The following is a 20,880-nucleotide window of genomic DNA, read 5'->3' on the forward strand; positions in this document are numbered from 1 at the left end:
TGTTTTTTCTTTCCTTTCAAATAAATTCGTTGGGTTAATTTTCTGACAGGTAGGCTCTGCCTGGACGACCACAAAAAAATCTGGTAATTTGCTTCAATTTTATCATGATATACTTTCTTCCGAGAATGAAACAAAAATACCTCGAGCTATTTTAATTCCAGTGAATTTGTTTCTGTATTCCAATTTAGCAAAGTTGTTATTTTGCAATGCACCAGGGGCAACGAACAGATTAAGGAGGGGTAATCCTACCTAAAACTAGAGTAAATCTGGGATGATATGTGCACGGACGTATGTGCACCCGGTGTTGGGCTATAGTGCACCACTGCCTGACCACTAGCATTGCGCTCAAAGCAATTGGGTTCTCTATACACATGCAAAATGCTTTTAGGGACAAACTGCTGGTAAAATCGCTGCAAAATGCCCCTGAACCCTGGGGACATCGTAGGTAAGGCCCATTCTCCTCTTTTTTCGGCACAAAAACTAAACCACCACATTCATTTGACACTGCAAGCCACCTGGAAGGTAAAAACACAGCCCTTTACCTGCCATCCCTGGTATACCCCCTCACCTGGGGGGTTGGCTGGTGCATTATAGGGCTGGTCCTGAGATTGTCACAGTTCTGATAAGAAAATTTGGAGGTGGGGGGCCTAAAAAAAACACGATCCCAATGTTCCTTGAAACAGACTTTAAGCGCCAGGGGGAAAAACTTCCTCATAGTCATAACCAAATTAGTATCTGACAAAAAATAGTGTTTTTATTGGCAGAATGCTGTCCTTATAACCAATTCATTAACATGTTTTTGAATATCACTGTATCACTTAAATGCGTATGAATGGCTTCAAATGCAGAAATTTCATTTGAAAAATGGATTAAATCAGTCATCATCATCAAGATTTTTTATCGATTTCATAAAAATATATTTCGGCAGTTTCAGCTGGGATACAATCCCTACCCTTTTCTGCTGTTTTCTGTCTTTTCCTTACTATATATATATATATATATATACTGACTGTCTACAGGACTGGTCTGTTAAATGTTTAAAGTAACATAAGAGTTGGCCTGCCTGTTACTGGAAACTTAACCTGTCAATATGACTTGGAAGCCTAAAGTTTTGATTTAGTAGCTTGGAAATTTCTGTGAGCTTTTGGACATTGAAAGTACTGAATATTGTTTTTGCCGAGGGACTTGTCTTCCTATCATGATAGTGGGAAAATGTGGAACGAACGTCGCTGTGATAAACCAAACTCATCAGAGATTTTAAATTGACAGGTTTAAAACTGCTGTAACTCTTCAGGGCAATATGGCATTGTTATCAGGTTTTGCTTAACTGATTAACAACTGTCTCGCAAAAGTCTATTTTCAAACAGTAGAATGCTATAAGAAATAGACAGAGAAAGTAAAAGGCTGTACAAAGTTTGTACATCAATTTCTCTACCCAGAAACTGTTCAGAGGTTCAACTTCCTGATGAAATAATGTTTTTTAGTTATAATGTTAATAACTTAATATAAATTTTAATTTATCTCATTTTCAATTTCCAGCCTCATCACTTCTATGACAAATAAGTCATGGTCCTTTTATCGCAAAAAATCACCTAATTGGTCAAGTTTGTTTGAGTAATTTTCATCAAAATTTTACCAAACATGGTAACAATGTTTAAAACCAAATAACATCTCAGATCTTATGTCGGTCAAAAGCTATTCATAGCTTATGTTAAACTGTTGATGATAGTACCCGACAATAAATAAATATTGACTTGACTTGACTTGACTTGAGATTGGTTCCTTAACTAATGATTGCTTATGTCATTTCTTAGTAGTTATGACTATCTATTTTCAAAATTTGACCAAATTGAACTTTAAATTTTCATAATTGATCATTGCAAATTATTCAAAAACTCTGTTTTATCAATCATGGTTTATTAATTGAATGTCGCAAATAACTAAAATCCAGAAGTCATGCTCTTTGTGAGAGTAACTGCATGGATCATTCTACTGTAGAACATTGTGTGTAGTTATTCCATTTGAAACAGAACATATTCAACATACCAGAGTTTATTAGAGAGCAAATCAGTTTTTGTCTGCATGTTTATGAGAATTATATACTATATATTATAACTCATTTTCCATATCAAAAAATTGTTAATATATATATATAAAATATTCTTACCTTTATGCTGATCGGAGAAGCAGAGCTGGCTTATTGCATACATAATTCATGAGGTCTTTAAACTATGGTATCAAAATTTGATCAGATTCACAAATCTTTCTTATCCAACTTCTATCAAATTTCTAAACTGAATTTCAAAATGCTTATGGTCGTAACAACACAGACAAGTTATCTTTTGGGTTGTTTATGTGCCTAAAGCTTCTTTATCTCTGGTTGACGAGTAGAATTAAAAAGATAATAATTGTATTTAGATCAATATTATAATACAAGAAAAAGCATTATAACTTTTTTAAATTAAGCTATATACATTTTTCATAAACAAGAGAAAACAGTGGTCATCAGTAGTGTTGAGCCGATGATCAATTATAATTGACAATTGATCAGAAAGGCCTATGTCGGCGACAATCTATAGTGAAATTTGAACAATTGATTATAGAAACAAGGGGCGTAACCGCTACCGACTAATTTTCTTTTTCTGGTTAATGCTAGTTAATGTTTAAATGTTAAGGTGTTACTATGTTTAGTTATCTAGTCACATTTTAAGCAAGCCAGTAAGTCACTACAGTACTTTATTTCAAATTTTCTCATGTTCATACATGCCTTATTTTCTGGAGACCATTCAGGGGGATTTGTTCAAAGGGCTGAAAATTCAGGGGGATTTTGGTTGTATTCAGGGGGATTTTTTAGCAGGTCTAAGTTGGCGAAATTTTAAAGTATTTTTAGACGCAAGTATGAAAAAATGTATTCACATATAGTTTGCTTTGAAAACCTATAAACTTTTTCATTATACAGAATTATTTTATGTCATGATTTATCATATTTTTATGATACACTGTCATGTCATACTGTAATGCACTTGCAGAACAAAATATGTCATTGGAAAAATATGTTTTCGAGACAATTAAATTAAATTTACCTTCCTCCAAAGTCTTTAAAAAAATTGTGCTTAATTCTATCAGCTTTGATGACTTTCAGACAATAAGAGAATAGAATAAATATTATTAATTTCTTCCTTCCAAAAGAGTAATATTTCTTTGCCTTTGATAATTACTACAAATTAATTGATCACTTGTTGTAAAAGTTTCCTTTTGGAGAGTTTCACTCACATACTGTGGTTTCACTTTGTCATTATTGCCTGATGTAAAATTTCCATTTTTTTTTTTTTTTTTTTTTTTTTTTAAATTCCGGGGGATTTTTATCTCCTGCCGGGAGACCGGGGGATAGATCGAAATTCCGGGGGATTTTTCCCCCCGCCGGGGGATATGGCATGTATGCATGTTTGTGGTTAAAAGGTGATTTTTAAAACATGTTACCATTTACTTCTTTCCATGTAAGAATTTCAATTTCTCAGTTTTCTGAAAGAATATGTTCTTGTTAAACATAGAAAATTCAATTGCTTGTTGAACTCGATACTGACTGATTAGGCCTAATAAAAAAATACATTTGGTTCGGGTAACCCGACCCTACCTACGGAATAGGCGCCGATCCTACCGGGAATAGAAAAATTAAATTATTTTTCAATATGTAGTTTAAAACCTTAAATTACTTGTACAAATGATAACTTTAACACCATTCCGCTAGGACATTCTTATAAAAACCTAATAAAAAAAAAAAAAAGCCTACCTACCCTACCTATTTTTGAAAAGGATGTTACTCTAACCAAACAATTTTTTTTTTCTAGGCCTTACTCAAATGAAATTGATATATTTCTTGGTTATTATTTTACACATGTATACACTACTAAATGTAAGACAAAAACTAGAACCTGTGGTCTCGTGTTCTGTAATAGTAACTTGTTAGCACTAAAGGATAGCCGCGTTCTGAACAAATAATGTAATTTATACACAGGAATGTACAAACAATATTGTAAGGGAACATTGGTGCTTAAAACTGGTGCATGTACTGTATCTGTTACATGCCTTAAATATGATGATCAAAGATAATTAAATAATGATTTAATCGATTATTAATCAATCATTGATCGGTTTCATAAACCGATTATCGATAGTATAGAAATACTGTATATTCTATTCTATATAAAATTAAGAATTTGAACAAGCCCGGAAATCGTTTTTCAGCCACTATCCTAAGTTTTGTTGTTCCCTGTATTAGATGATTGATTGTAAAACCAAATTGTTCAGAGGATGGTTATATGAACCTGTAGTTTTACACCAAATTGAGACAGAGAATTAATGTATGCATTACTTTGGTATATAATTGTTAATTATTTACCCCTGGGGGAGGATGTTTGTGTCTGTATTATGTACAGTTTAGATTAACGTTTCATATCTTCTGTATATCTCATTCCCCTGATCACTGATAAAATGCTTAATTTTGATCAGATATAGAGGACCCTCTAGAGATATGAAGGAAAAGAATTTGAAGGAATGTCAATATATCATCGACAAAGACACCTTTCTGTGTAATCAGAAAGAAAAATATATAGTTTATCAGAGTAGGTCGACCGATTTAAATCCGTTAACTTTATTAATAAGTGGACGGTCTTTGTAAACTTTGAAGTTTGAATTTTGTGAATTTAGTGAAGGAATTGGAGCCATAAAGTCAGTGTTATTTGTAAGGAAGCTTTTCAACTTAAGAAGTGTTTATTTTGTTGATTTGTAATGTTGACTTATTATGCAAATTTCCATATGTATTGTAATTATTGTGAATTTTTGCACAGTCATGAATTCAAAATAGTTTACATTCTAAGTAGCTAGTATATATATACTAGCATTGTTAAATTTCTAGTTGCAATGAGAGTTCAAAGGCAAGTGTGTAGATCCCATCAGAGTTTAAAATAAAGGTATGATAAATAAGTATCTTTCCATGTACATACATGTGTAATTGTTTGTGCAAGCATTAAAATTTAATGTTGTTTTTAAGATTTTTCTTATTTTTATTTCATTTCAAGATTTGTTGTACATTCGAAAAGCAGATTTGTGATGTTTTTTGTTTTTGTTTTTTTATTCAACAATATATAATATACAATAAACATTATACATGTGTAACATACAATAGTATCAATCAAGATACATTATATGAATATTATAATTATGTATTTATAACTTTGCTAGAATATCCATGAATTTTAATTTTAACAAATTTAGAAAAAGGGAAAAAGGCATACCAAAAACATGCAAGTATATCAATATCATATTGATAAGATTTGGAAAGAAGTAAACTAGTTTAATACATGAATAGTTTAGTTTAGTTTCGTTTAGTTTAGTTTAGTCAAATGTTTATGGAAAAATGAATTTAAATTTTTTATTTTAGACAAAATTTTCATATGGCTTACACATAAGCAGTGTCATGTAATAAATTAAATCTTACAAATAATATTGTTATCAATCATTAATTCATTGTCTAGCATGGACATTTGTTTAAAGTCAGTCAAGTTCATATTTATTTACTGTTGAGTACTATGATATAAAACAGAGTAAATTAATCTATATGTAGCTTGTGACTGACAGAAATAATCCACATTGGTTTAGAATTGAGTATCGCCATATCAATAATTAAAAAATTAGACAAACATTCAGGTGCTCCTGTTTTAACAGTTGGCTTAATGCTCTGGGTAGTTTTATCTGTGACATATTTAATTAAAAATTGCCAAAAGAGTATGGTATGTTATTATATAGGTCTGTTTAACAAACAGTTAAATGTAGCTTTATGTATGGGATATTGCTGTGTCATGTTTATTGAATGAAAACCGTCACAGGAGGATAATGGTGATTACTAAATGTAATAACCTGTTACCATTTTAACATTAACGTAGTATTATCTTTTTAAGTGCCTCGTAGTACAAAAAAACGTCACAAAACTCAATTACTTAACATTTTTTCATTAAAAGCTTACTACTTTGTATCATGAAAGTTAGTTAGGATTGATTACCATACCTTCTGGATGAAGAAGTGCTAAATGGAGCATATGATGGTATAACCTATTACCTACAGACAGTAATTCATGAATTAAGTGAGTAAGTAAGGTCTTTCTGTCTGACTACTGGAGGATATTTAACTGAGTGTTTAGTTTGAAATATGATGCTGTTGCATAATACATGTACTGGTATGTGTTGTTTCTCTGGATTCAATTTTATTCATGTAGCCTTATAAAACCAACATGAAAACATTTGCTACATACCGGTAATCAGTGGTCGAAATAAGCTGAAGCCCGCAAGCCCTGCACTGGTAGAACTGGGCTAGAATTCTGGATTTTAAATAGCAGGGTGTGTAGATTAATTTTTTTAATGAAACACTATTATGTAAAAATCGGGCTTTTCATGCAAAATGTCAAATTTCAATGTCTATATAATATGGGAATGCATGTGTTAAAAAGTATAAAAAAAAAACTATGTACCAGCTGCTGGTAATATTATTCAATATTCTCACAGCTTTTGTTATAATTTGGATATACATCAATAGTGTTTGACAGTGACCTAAAATGTGTTGATATTCTGTATTTTCAGAATAAAACCCAGTGGTTTCCAGCTGTTCTGATCAACGTCTCAAGGTGCACATTGTATGGAACAATGTGAAGGACATTTGTAGGTCAAGGTCGCAACTGTCAGGGTCAAGGTCACAGCTGCAAATGTGTAATGACAGAGGCAAGAGTCAATGGGATACAGGTGAATGATATAAAAATAATTAATGGTTAGATTAAAATGATTTATTTGGCAAAGAATTTGATTAACATTGGTACAACATTCTATCCTTCACTCTTGTTGGTACGTGAGAATGTGCTATTATGCTGTGGGGTGTGGGAACAGAGAACCCATGGGAAACCCACATGTAGGGCTTGATGACATTTAGCAACCACACTCACATAAGCCATGGCCTGGAATTGAACCCTGGACATGTTGGTTAGACGCTTGTGCAGAATAATAGACTGCTTACTGGATATTTCCTTCATTGATTGACTGTGCCATGCTATTGTAATTAATTGAAACTAGGTTTTTAAACTGAAGTTCCCCTCCAAAATGAAGCATGCTATTGTATTCATTTAAGACTGAAAGGTTTTATATAGTGGGTGGAATGTAGGTTATTTTGTATGTATAACTAAGTATGAAAATATTAAAGTGTTGTATGTAGAATTTTTAAATATTTTATTGAGAACTAGTATTAATTGATGTCTTTGCAAGCATTTCAATGTTATATTATTGGTTTTGTAAATTTAAGGGGTACTTTGAACATGAATGTCTTTTCTTGCAAGGACAATTGAAAATTATAAACAATGGCAAAAATGGAACCAGGGAATATTATAGTGATCAGGCAATTTTTGACAGTGGGTGGGACAGCTGTTTTGTTGTATATGGTGGTTGTATGTTGTCATCTGTGGCAGGTGGCAAATTTATGGCCCATGGGGTATCCCTTTGTGTACTGATATGTCTAGACCATATTGGTTCTGGTGCTTGTTCACTGAATAATATATCATGTATAATAATTGAGACATATTAAAGGTAGATTTATAATTAAATACAAATTTCAAATGAAGATAAAGACATTTTCTGTAAAATTCCTTTTTTAAATTTAACTGAAAAGGACATGAACATTTTTTTCACATTTCTGCATCACATACAAATTGAACAATATAAAAGTTGTTTTACATGAAGTATGATATATCTACTTAAGGATGGTTAATGGGATAGTCTGTGGTGTAACTAAATCTTCTCATAAATGGACAATAGGTTGACAGGAAACTAATGTTGGACAACAACAATTGTATAACACCAGCCATTATACAGCAGGGCAGGTGTTGGCTTTATTGTGGTCATTTCTGATCAGATATTGACCTCTCATCCTGGTCAAGTGTTTACATATGGCTCCAGGGTCCCAGGTTTGTGATGCCTATCTGTGAAGCTTAGCCAACAGGGACCAGAGGATGTAACTGATAGCTTAACACAATATTATGTTCCAGTATTACATTGGTGATTTTGTAGTGTGGATTATGGTTTATCTCTGACTGATGGAGTTCTTGTATGGATAATCTGATCTAAAAAGACTTAAGTTGCGATAAGAATCTTGCTGGCCATTTGCAAATGAGAGCTTATACTTTTTATTTATGTTTACTCCATCCTTCTATGAGGGTGTTGATAGAAAAATCATTTATTGTTAAGCAAAATAGCCAAAAGCTGCAAGGTTCACCAGAAAATTTACAGACTTGATAATTCAGTACACAGTGTTTCTGGGATTATGTAATTAACACTTGGATTTTGTTAAAAAATAATTTAAATTAATTCAGTAATTATGTGTTTCTTTGTGTCAACATTCAGACACTAGACAAGATAAATGAGACATAATAGAGACCAACTGCTAATTGGTAGAAATAATTGGTGCTAATTATTGACCTTTGAATGGAGTGTGCTGTTTTCACAGTTATTCACATCAATGGTTGACCAATGAATGCAGCCATTAAAGGACAACAATTTACCAATTATCAGGATGTCAACCTCATGTGTTCCTGCAACAAACAATAAACAATTGGTGATGATGAGAACATTGAGATGTCTCAAAGTGTCCATCATGGATGTCTGGGAAAACTTAGTATAATTATCCCCACAATCTTGATGTCTAGTTTAATGTGCTATCTATTGCTGTGCTTACTGTATTAAACTCTTCATTGACTGAGGAATTACATTACATTACAATACTTGGACTTGGATTATGGTTATATTGTGTTAGGCAATTTAGTAGTGAAAGAGTTCTGTGCTTTTACTTTAGTGCTGTATTCTAGCCGGATACTCAAACATTTATATGACTGTGTTGTGGTTGCAATGTGAATCATGTGTCAGGAACGTTCTGTCGAGGATGATGATCAGTCTGTGTGGAGTTTACTAGACTTGGGGCCAGGGTTGCTTAGGGAACTTGCGGGACTTAGTTTGCGTTATTTCGGGGCTCTTGCCCTTGACGCCACTTGTTTGTCAATGTTGGTTGGTGTATCCATGGTTACCATAGTGACAGGTGCAAGGAAAAAAGATAGTTGGGTGGTAAAGTTCAAGGTGAGTCAAAAAGACATAAATTCAAAAATATATATTGGGGTATGTACATTGAAGGACCTCGTTAAGCTTATTTGTTGTTTTTAACAAAGATAGTCATTTCTCCCACCTCAGATAAGTAGATCCAATCTTATCTTGCCCACGGGCGAAGATAAAATGCCCTAATGGGACTTCTTTTAATGGTCGCCACATTGTAATTACCTCCCTTGTTGAAGACTGGAAACATCATGGAAACCTTGTCTTGTGGCAATATTTAGAATGCTAGTTAATTATTTCTCGCTTCAAATGTCACCATAAAACTGTTTTCACGCACCTTTATAATACTTCATAATGCTTCACTTTCCTTAGAACTATTTTAAGACTGATTTGACCATTAACATACTATGAATCACAGCGTGCACATCCATGACAACCACGAATTATCGCAAATCTATACGCAATTGTTTTCACTAAGCACAAAATAGTTCCAGCAAAAAAATACATTCTAAATTTCTAAATGAGATGGGAGAAAAAGCATCTACCATAGCCGCTCGTGTAAGATAGGTTCATCCGACCCTCGTGAAGGGTCAGAATGAACCTATCTTACATTCTCGGCCATGGAAGATACTTGTAATAGGGTGTGATTGTCCGTAACCTTGGCCAAAACCAATAATAAATAATTTTACCTTAATTCATATTTAATTCTGTTATCTAATATTCAGGGAAAGCTTTTTCTGGGATCATTATTATTCTAATATGTTTCAAGTGTTAACCTTGTACAATACCATAAGATTGACGAGTCCCATTACTTGTCTGAATAATATAAGAAATATTGCTTGAGTTAAAATGTATGCTGTTGGAAAAAATGGTTCTTTTGGAAGTAATAATCCACTTCCATATATATTATGTCTGTTAAATTTAAGGAATTGCGTATACTTGTATAGATGTATTGTCTATACATGTTCATGTTACTGACTCACAATGAAGTAAGTAGACAAAGGTATTGTTTTAAAATATTATTGACTTGTAACGTGACACCAATTTCAAAGAAAGGTGAAATGAGTGAAACAATCACGTCTAAAATGGTTAAGATTTTTGCCTTTCTGTCCTTTCATATACAATATTAATTTATTTCAAGTCCTGACAGAATGTTGAATTCTACTAAAATATACTGGAAGAGCGTGTTTATGAAATATTGATGCTCAAATTGATCATTTAAGATATTGTGATAATGTAAATTGTCTGAAGTATGTCTGAATTGACTTTTGTTGATGGAGTATTATTTCTTTCATTTGTGTTATTTTTGTTGCTGGCAAAGTTGGCCTGGTATTTATTCAAAGCTAGCCAGCCTAACATAGATAATAAAATGGAATAGAGGGACACAGTTGACTCAGACCAGAGTTAAAAAATGTGGATACATGTATAAAATACATATACTTTTTAATAATGAAAATGATGCAACAGTTCATCAGAATTGATAGTTTATTTTTATTACAAATTTGAAATTTCTGTTAAGGATTTTTTTTCTATAAAACTTGAGCAAAACATGAAACCCTCAAGACTACGATGGAAGATTTTCCTCAAGCTCTGATAAGTGTGTTAAATGGAATGTTGAAAGATGGCCACAGTTTGACGTGGCGAGTTCATGGAATAAAGGATAAAGTGGTCATGAACCTGATGTGGATAAATTCTTCTGCATCTCAGGGTGGGGGAGGGGGTTCAGATAAGCAAGACACAGCCTCGTCATGTGTAAGTAGATTTAAGCAAAATTATTGAAGTTAGCGGTAACCTTGCCCAAATCCCCTGTATTTGAGCTCTAAAATTTGTTTTTACTAATCTTAAAGGATTATTGATCTCAGTCTAGACAAATTCTTAAGATATTGTCATCGCTCAGTGACGGTGTCATATAAATCTCAAAAGTAATTAAGCTCTTCAATAAATATTTCTGTTAAATTTGGTTATCAACAATTTAGTATAAATAAATGACATAACATATTAACTTGTATTTTCTTCAAGAAGAATTAATTTACATCTCATGGACCAAAAAAGTTATCTACCTGTGTATAAGTACTCAGATATATGTTTATTGTACAAATTTTGTCTGAAGCTTCCGGAAGGAATTGAATATAACTTCATAAGTTCTTGGATAAAACATTTAATCTGTGACCGGCATCAAATTTAAGAAACAAAAAAATGTTCTAAACCAATCTTGAAAGGAAGAGGATGGAAACAGTTTCTGGCATAAATATAAATAAAATGTGCAAAGATAGGAGCTGTCATCGAAGTTTGACTTTTGGATGAAGTCAGAACAAGCCAGAATTCTTTTGAATTATTTTACTATTGCTTGGCATCAAATTTTTTACAAGGCCTGCTATATAAAATTCTTAATTTGAGCAAGCCAGGAAGACATTTCACCTGCAGTGAAGGGTTTGCAGGTTTGTGTGAATTTTGACCACTGTAAGAGTGGACCTAAATCTTCAACCATACCATATAACAGTTATGTACCTTAGTTCTTTGAAAATTATGATCATGATTATAACTTGATTGATGACTAGCAAGTTAATATTGATAATTCACTTGTCACACAACTGTTTGAAGAAATTTCAACAAATTTCATTGACAAATTATATATTGATTATTATAAGTTCATGCATTACAAACAGTTTAGCTAAAAATTATAAATATGGCTTTGAATGAGTTATAAATGTTACATAGAAATTATTATAAATCTCTCAATTGGATGAATTTGAAATATTTGATGGACATTCGATAAATCAAAATTTAATTATATTTGCTCAGGGTGAATAGGCTTGTTCGCTGTGAACAATAGGAAACCTTGATCATAAACTTGATTTTACGACTGTATGATTTTGAGAATCAGATAAACATTGATGTTCAGGGTGCAGACTTGTTTGAAAGTTTGATTGACATTCAACAATTATGGGTTATTTTGAAAACTGTTTTGACAAAAAGGCAAACAGAATCTTGTTTGATTTTTTAACACTTCTTTTATGCACTAAGTAATACATGTAATATGATATTACATCGAACTAGTTTATGAGGAATAAGTAACAATCATGATGAAGAATATTAATGGATGCGAGGATATGTAATGAATACAAATGAGTCTGTTTACCATATAAACCTGGCGTTTGACCGCAGTTGGAATAATGCATTGGGTTATCATTGTGAGATTAAATTATTAAATTTGTGTGCTCAAATGAAAGTAGGAAATGTATTATAAAGATGAAATGATAAGATAATAGGTTGCTTCTTTGCATATTACCATCATCTGCATTTTGAAATATTGATGTGTTATATTTTTACCATTATAAACTGAAGATAAATTGAAGGAAAACAGACATTAATAGAATATTGATGAACTTTCTTTCATTTGTTTATAATGGTAAGAAAGGAATTCTTTGTTTGTGTTGTTTCTTAAGTGTTGTGAAGGCACTATTTGTATTTGAAATTACACCATTGGTTATAACATCGATTATATTCCACACTGTTCTTCAGATTAAGATTGTGAAGTTGATTTTCTTCAGTAAAACTTTTATTTCATATTCAACCTTAGATATGAAGATTTCATCTGCATTAACAGTAAAACTGAAAGTGTAATATGTATATAAAATTCCCTGAGGAATGATTACAGAGATGAAGCTATTATTGACCAGTTTTAAATGCACTGGATCCTCATGTAAAAGAGCAAGAGTGCTGTGGTCCGATGTGGTATGTTTAGACCTAGATTAAATTTCACGCTATTTTTCACATGTATAATATGTTTTTATTTTCAGAGTGCTGAACACTTGCCTCATACATCGTGTGACCAACTAGTAACCACCAGGCCACCATCGTCCACCCTAGGGGGACCTTCTAGACCTCTCATAGACACCCCACACAGCCAAACACCAGAGTTAGAGCCTGGGGCATCAGGTATTGTATTTATATCTCTGTCATATCTCAGTAGTTAGACTAAATTTATGAATTTTGATGAAGGTATTAGCGCGAAATATTTCAATAAATGAATATTATAAGATGTGTAGTGTCCAATTAGCCACCTCACCTACTGTCACGTCGCAAACTTTTGTATGAACCAGTAGCTCTTAAAGTACTGTGATTTACACAGTGAAGGTATTTGCACTAAATATTTCAATAAATGGCCATCATAAGATGTGTAGTGTCCAATTACACCACATTTATGAATGTCACATCACAAGAATCATGTATGTAGTATGTTTTGTACATACACACCTGAAACTTCATAGTTAGTTATTGGCTGTTGTGCACCTGCTATTTAAGTCATATTTCACTCAGGTTTACGAGAGTTATAACTCTTGACTTAGTTAAATAGAGTGAAAAAAGTTTCATGTAGCACCAACAGTATTGCACATGTGCTCCTTAAACTTCATACAAATGTTGTTCAGCATGGGCTACAATGCACCAGATATTTCTTTCACAACATCTCAGGCTAATAAGAGTCTTACTATAATGAGTTATGGCCCCTTAGAAAAAATGGCGTAAAAGTTTTTTTTAAATATAGCATACACACATGAAACATCAGTTTGTCAGTCTGTATTAGCTGTGTTGCATACATGCTACATCTGTCACCTTAGGGGTAAGCAAGAGTGAGCCATTTACATGAATGGATTTGCAAGGTCTTTAACAATGTCAATAGGCAAATCACCTTTACCTTTATGTGAAATAAAATACTTTGTTTTACCGTTATAACCCGCCTCATTGCAGGTTCTGTGCCAGCAGCGGGAAGGGCAAGTCGTGAAGGGAGGAAACTTCTGCCAGCAATTCCAGACGCAGAGACAGAAGCAGAGATGTCAGCTAGTGTCAACACAAAGATCATCGCTGGTGGAAGCGGCGAGGGCCAGATCAAGCTGGAGTATACACTTATGAACGAGTAGTAAGTGAAGAATTAGAATGGGTTGAAAAAGTTCATTTTGAATTTCGCAAGTAAACATAGATAGCTAGGTCTTAAAATAGATGAATCATCGCACAAGAACAACAAATGGCTGCTTCACAAACTTACATAAGAATTGCTCAAATTTTAAAGTAAACCGTCTTTAGTTTATTTGTTATGTGAGGAAAAAATTTAATGTCATAAGCTGAATAAATTCAGATCATGCTTAAACATTAACCTTGGCCATTACACAATATCTGTTGAAGATTTTGGTTATAAAATATACATATTCTCGTATGATTTATTATTATTTTCTCATGTGTGATTTTCAGTAACATGCTGCACAAGCAAAAGCTGCCAGGCATTTATGTGATACCCTCAGCCCTCTCCCCCCTCAGTAAGTAGCATGTTTATAAGATTAAGACATTTATGTGATACCCTCAGCCCTGTTTCTCCTTAGTAAGTAATGTGTACAAGAATAAGGCATTTATGTGATACCCTCAGCCCTCTCCCCCCTCAGTAAGTAACATGTTTAGAAGATTAAGACATTTATGTGATACCATCAGCCCTGTTTCTCCTGAGTAAGTAATGTGTACAAGAATAAGGCATTTATGTGATACCCTCAGCCCTGGTCCCCCTCAGTAAGTAGCATGTGTAGAAGATTAAGACATTAATGTGATACCCTCAGCTCTGTTTCTCCTGAGTAAGTAACATGTAGAAGAATAAGGAATTCTTGTGATATCCTCAGCTCTGTCTGGTAGGAATCCACTGCATCGAATACATATACTTTATATTTAGGTTGACGGTGATGTAATTTCTAAAGTTTTTGAACAGTGAAATAGTTATTTTATAAATGTGCTGTATTTGCAGTCTGGAATGCTGTGATATTTATCCGTCAAGGGCTGTACCAGGGCGCTGTGTTCAGATTCAACCTCAACATTCCTGAAGCCTACCCCAATGCTGAGTGCCCTGTAAGTAGTTTAAGTAGTCTGTAAACAGCATTGATGGGGCTATGTTTGTATGTATGTGACTGTTTTAAGATAAGAATGTACATTTTCTCATTGAGAATGAAATCTTACAACTCAACAGCAGATAAGAAATATTTCCTGAATTGTTATGTCAATTCAATTTGGATTACTTATCAGCTATGATAATTCTTACTGTGCTGTTTTATGATTTATTGTCAGTTTGATTTAAAGCATTGTTTAAATAGAAAGCTGTCTTGTCACCATGAGATTATTGTATTGAAATACTGCAGCTGGTTTCCGTTTAAATAATTGTTGCAATTTGAAGCAGGTTGTTCAATGATGAAAAATGATTTAGCAATTAATTGTTTTTCATAAAGCTGTTAAGCTGATCTATAACTGTTATGTTTCTGTGTTATAGCGAGTGTTCTTTGAGTTCCCCGTCTTTCATCCAGTCGTGGACCCAAAAACTGGCGAGTTGGATGTGAAGCGAGAGTTTAAGAAGTGGAGGTAAGATTGGATGTGATTAGAAAATATTGTTATCCTATTTTCATATCATACAAAATTAGCTAACGTAAGCACACATCCCTTTGGTCTTAAATAGACAAGACAACAAATGGTACTATTGCAAGAAAATAGTCAAAAACTTACATGAAACTGAGATTGTTGTATACCAGGCACTGAATCTTACTCACTGATGTATCCCTTTGCTAACGAAACATCACGTCATGTATCTTCTGTTGTATTTGCTTTTTTTTCAATCGAAATATACTGGGTTTAATAACTACGTAAATCCCAGTAAATTCAAAAATAGCTTTGGTTTATGTACCTGTATTTATCTCACGACTTCCATATGCCAAATATACACACGATAAACTGGGAAACCATTATGCATTATTTTTAAACGGAATACTTTTAATGTTGTAAAATCATGTATTATCGGCATAGTACTAGTTTGTATTGTTTACTGTAAGCTTGTTTTGAGGAAATACTGAATTTGTTGATTTTGGGACCACTTTGTGTCTAGTCCCTTAAATCCTTTCCATTTACTTTCAGATGTCTTATGAATATATTTCCCTCAAGATTCAGAATGAATGAGATAGGAATTTTTCATGATTTAATAAGGATTTCCTCGCAGTGAAATTACTGAAAAAATATGTTAAAAGATAACATTATCTTTGACATATATAAAGGACAGATATGAAAACATGTCCCCTTCTATTTCAGACGGAATACCCACTTCCTGTGGCAGGTGTTGATGTATGTGCGGCGCATCTTCTTCAAGATTGATTCAAAGACTCCCTCCAATGTCGAGGCAGCTGAACTGTATGTATTGAGAGCATAGCTTATTTTCTTTCAACATTAATCAAAATTTATACAAAAAAGTTTGGAAAATATTTTGTAGTATAGGGGGTAAAAGTTATGACAAGCAAGAAATATTGTTCACATTTAATATACATATTAATGACACTATTTTACTGTGGGCTATTCATTTAAACATTTAACCCACCCCAAAAAGGCAAAATTACAATCTACAGGGTAGTTTCTGGGGCCCTTATTCCCTAATGTCCTGAGTCTAAGGCTCAGACTTAGAATAGCAAATTTTAATTCTGATGTAAAACTGCTATTCCAGAAGCAAATATGATCAAAAGTGCTCTATTTATTACAAGTTATCCTAGGTACACATCTTTTGTCAGAATTAGTTACATTTTAGTTATTTTGAAACTTTTAAGAATTCAGTTGTCTGAGTCTGAGTCTCAACCTTAGACTTAAAATGTAAATGAATACAGCCCCTTGTTCTTTAATGGCTAAAACCAGTTTACAAAACAGCAACGGACAATTGGTCCAATTTGAAGATGCCTTCCTTGGAGATGTTAAAATGGAATAGCCCTCACAAATTGAAGACTAAACAATGGTTTTGTTTGATATTCATATTCTGAACTTTTCCTGCAGATATGAGCACAACATTGAGGAATATCGTAAAAAGGTGGAGTGTACCATACAGCAGAGCAAAGAGGTCCTGCATAACCCCACAGAGTCACGAGATGATCACATGATCAGGTATGGACATGAGTCAGAGGTTATAAATGGCTAGTAGGTTCTTTAGACTTGGTATGCTTTGAGCAATCATCCTGTATATCCCTACTTAATTACATGTAGAACAGGTATGCTCTTACAGATGTGAAGGATAATACCATACTGTCATGTAATTGTGCAAATTTAGTGGCATTGTACATATGAAAGCAAGGTTGACTTAATATATAACCTGTACAAACCAGCTTAGTTCTATATTGCTTATGTGTCGGTCGATACATCCAAACATATTATTTAAAGCCATTAGCTCACTATATTTCTATTTTAAGATTAAGTTCTTCATTGTCACTGTTTCTAAATCTTGATTGCAATTTTGGTAACTGCGCTGGCAGTAATTTAAAATTGCTGACGTTTCTCATGATAACATTTTTTGTTGAAACGTTGCAGGTTCTCCCCCTGGCAGCCAGGTGTTCACGACGAAGCCAAGTCAGATATGCTCACACGCAAGGTAAAGTCAACACCGAAGCAAGTGGCAGGTAACTCATCAAGGATTATCTCCCTTTAAAAGCACAGATATGATTTCGGGCACAATTCCTGACCCCTCAGAAAGCCTTACTTTGCATTAATTTTGGGTTTCCTTGCATAACAGGATAGACTGGAGTTTTTTTTTAGCATCCTTTTATATAAAAAAAATCATCAAGGATTTGGTTATCTCCCTTAAATTGCACAGATATAATTTTGGGCACAATTCTTGCAGCTTTTAAAAGCTTTTTAAAGCTTTACTTGCGCTACTTTTGGGGTGTCCTTGCATAACAGAATAGACAGGAGTCTTTTTGTTAATACAAACCATAAACACTCTTGAAGCACAATGCTAGTATATGGTATTGATGGAGCTTTCCTTTTGACCCTCGATTTCCTGCTTTACACATATAATCATTCTTGCCACTTGCATTTTATATATCTTTTTACCATTTATTTTGAAATTATTGCTATCATTAAGTTTTCTATTCTAATGTTCTATTACATCTTTAAAGTTTAAGTTGAAAATGTAATCAATTATAAGTCTTATAAAATAAGAATTTCATAAATTTATTTAATCATTAACTTATTATTGATGAAATGAATAGAAATAAGAAGTAATATTTTCGTATATAATTTGTGGTAAAATATGCTCATAAATATGCTCATGGCCATACTTGACCAGATGTTTGATGCTATTGCAGAAAAACCGAAGTGACCTTGAGACAGAGCCCCACAAAAAGAACGGGCTCTCCTGGATGAACCCAGGCTCAACACAGATCTTCTCACGGGACGATTCATCTTCCTCATCAACCTAGCATACACCCAACTGAGCCAAAATGCCAAACGCAACTGAAACGCCCGGATAGGCCCGGAGTGATAGGGTTTAGGCTTATGTGTTATGCTAGCATTACAAGTACATACATGGGTCACCAGTGTTGATACTGGTGACTAATATGTCAAAGAACTTTAGGTTAATACCATGACATGTTGCCTTAAACTTATTCCCTGTAAGGGATAGAGTAATTATTCCCTGACCTCCAAAGTGTGTGGCTTGTGAAAAATCATTGTTCCATATTTATTCCATTGCTCCGTGGTGAGGTTAGTGAAACTAGTGTAATCTGTGTGTTGACCAGATATATCCAGGATTTCAAGGGGATGATTGTGATTGCCCTGTCCACTGACAAACACTTAAATGCATGTGGATTAACTTTTGGGAAATGTATGGACCCTATTGAGAAATGTGCTGAATGTGAGGACTGGGCTCTGGTGTCAGAAAAACTTTTGGGAATGTATGGACCCTATTGAGAAATGTGCTGAATGTGAGGGCCTGGCTCTGGTGTCAGATATCAAACTGGATGTTTTGCTTGAACCAAGACAGATATGTCTTGCAGCATTGTGCTATTTATAGTTACTATAGTGAATCATGTTGCAGTGAAAATATAATGTTCATTCATTGAAGTAATTGGATTGATTAAAAAGTTAGAAGAGAAATTTATAAACAAAATATAATATGTTCAATTACATTAAAGCTGCACTCTCACAGATTTACCGTTTTGACATTTTTTGTCTTGAAATGAGCCAATTCTTGCGTAGATATCAGCAAACCAGTGAGACTGCTGACAAAAATCAAATCGCAGATTACTAACGGTTAAAGAAAAATGTATAAAACATCAATTTTTGTACTAATATAAAAATCTGTGAACTGATTTTTTTGTCACCAGTCTTATATTACTGGTTTCATGCATTTTATCGTAAATAAGCTCGTTCCAAGACAACAACAAATAAAAAAAGTTGTCAAAACGTTCAATCTGTGAGGGTGCAGCTGTAAGGTTTAATTGCGAATCTTTTTTAAACATTCAAGTTCTCTAGTTATAAAACAAAGGGAGATATAAGACATGGTTGCCAAATATTGCCTTTATCTCCTTTTTGTTTGTGCCATTAGTTGCTGCGAAGTTTTTTAAAGGCTTACCATATGTTAACAAAAACTGCATTGTGTTGGTAATTAATGGAATTATGTATTTCGAAGAATCCACATTTGGTTGAATCAGTATTTACATGAATAATGAGCAATGAAACTGTAAAATAACAAAAAATAAATAATATCTAATTGTAATTTCAAATATTATAGAGAACAAATCTAATAGTATAAATTCTACATAATGGAATAGAGACCCTATTCTCTTGTGGATATTTTAATAAACAACATATAAACTGATGCTTATAATAGCATTTCTTTTTTCATTTGAAGCAGTTGGTATTTTAAATATATTAATGATAGAATAGTATGCACACTTTTGGGGTAAAAAATGATAAATCTTGTCCTTGAGGCTGTGTTTTGAACATTTTTTCTCAAGCAACCTATTACAATTATGCAGAGATTACTATATCATTTGTAGTCCTTCGTTAGTTAGTATACATAAATTATTTAAAATTTTGATTGGCGTTTGTGGAGATTTCGGTATAATGGTGACGTAAACAAGACCTTATATTCTAGTAAAACAGTGTGTGTAAAGAATAAGGTGGCATTAAGTTATAAAAATAAGAGCGAAAAATGTAAAATTTTATGTAAACAAAATCTGTGAAAAGGATGACTCATGGACCATAATTGAAACTAAATGTGTACATTATATGGCAATGTGTAGTTTGTTTACGAAGTTGAATACAACGAAATCCACATAATTATTTTGAAGTTGTTTTTTTTAAATCTGATAAAGTTATAATTTTAAATCTATTTAATCGTTTCCCTTTTATATTATTTAGAAATTGGCAACTGTAACTTGATTAAAAGAATCAGATTTAATTTAATGAAAATGTAACACTAAATACCTGCGTTTGGTGTTTATCAAAAAAATAATGCAATGACTTATGCTAGAATATAGAAAAAATAATAATGGTATGCATTTGTAAAATCATATGATATGATTTATTTTCCCTTATCTAATTAATGGAAATTTTTCAATTTCATTTGTAATCCAACGATTGAATTTACTTGTTGTGAATTATAATATGACGTTGTATGATGATGACTTTGTTCTGTGCAATATTTAAACACTGTATGAATTGTTTCCTGTTATTGATATTGATAATTCCATTCTGCATGCCCTGGTATTTTGGTACATGTGTTAACTATACATGAAGCTCAAGTAACAGTAAATGTAACGCATGGAGAAATATTTGTGACATGAACATAACATATATGTTGCTTTGTGTATTTGACAGACATTTCTGTGTCAATTAATTATGCAAAAAATGAATTACCACAATGTGAGGATTTGTGTTGTTTTCTGTGTGTTTGAAACATTCTAATGTT

The 20,880-nt window shown here is 33.0% G+C and overlaps 1 protein-coding gene across 3 annotated transcripts; it reads left to right on the plus strand.

The window, feature by feature from the left end:
• The first annotated feature begins 33 nt into the window (after positions 1 to 33).
• Positions 34 to 20,838, plus strand: LOC128244618 (AKT-interacting protein-like). 3 transcript variants are annotated; one of them, XM_052962632.1, is made up of 11 exons: positions 34 to 83; positions 6,633 to 6,791; positions 12,935 to 13,073; positions 13,884 to 14,052; positions 14,382 to 14,446; positions 14,920 to 15,020; positions 15,436 to 15,524; positions 16,242 to 16,340; positions 16,968 to 17,075; positions 17,496 to 17,556; positions 18,272 to 20,838. In XM_052962632.1, the coding sequence occupies exons 2-11, from the start codon at positions 6,762 to 6,764 to the stop codon at positions 18,383 to 18,385; spliced, it is 975 nt and encodes a 324-aa protein (XP_052818592.1). In that variant the 5' UTR covers positions 34 to 83; positions 6,633 to 6,761; the 3' UTR covers positions 18,386 to 20,838. The 3 variants fall into 3 exon arrangements, with proteins under 3 accessions (XP_052818592.1, XP_052818590.1, XP_052818589.1); XM_052962630.1 differs by lacking the exons at positions 34 to 83; positions 6,633 to 6,791 and adding an exon at positions 10,288 to 10,886 and having other exon boundaries at positions 17,496 to 17,584; XM_052962629.1 differs by lacking the exons at positions 34 to 83; positions 6,633 to 6,791 and adding an exon at positions 10,288 to 10,886.
• The last annotated feature ends 42 nt before the right edge of the window (positions 20,839 to 20,880 follow it).

The sequence above is a fragment of the Mya arenaria genome, chromosome 8 (genome assembly GCF_026914265.1).
Source record: "Mya arenaria isolate MELC-2E11 chromosome 8, ASM2691426v1".
In the NCBI taxonomy this organism is placed as follows: Eukaryota; Metazoa; Mollusca; class Bivalvia; order Myida; family Myidae; genus Mya; species Mya arenaria.

Bases quoted from the DNA above. Each gene is read 5' to 3' on its own strand.
- LOC128244618 (XM_052962629.1), top strand. From the start codon at position 10,704: ATGGAAGATTTTCCTCAAGCTCTGATAAGTGTGTTAAATGGAATGTTG. The intron at 15,525-16,241 runs GTAAGATTGGAT...CTTCTATTTCAG, and splicing joins CGAGAGTTTAAGAAGTGGAG to ACGGAATACCCACTTCCTGT. The intron at 16,341-16,967 runs GTATGTATTGAG...CTTTTCCTGCAG, and splicing joins AATGTCGAGGCAGCTGAACT to ATATGAGCACAACATTGAGG.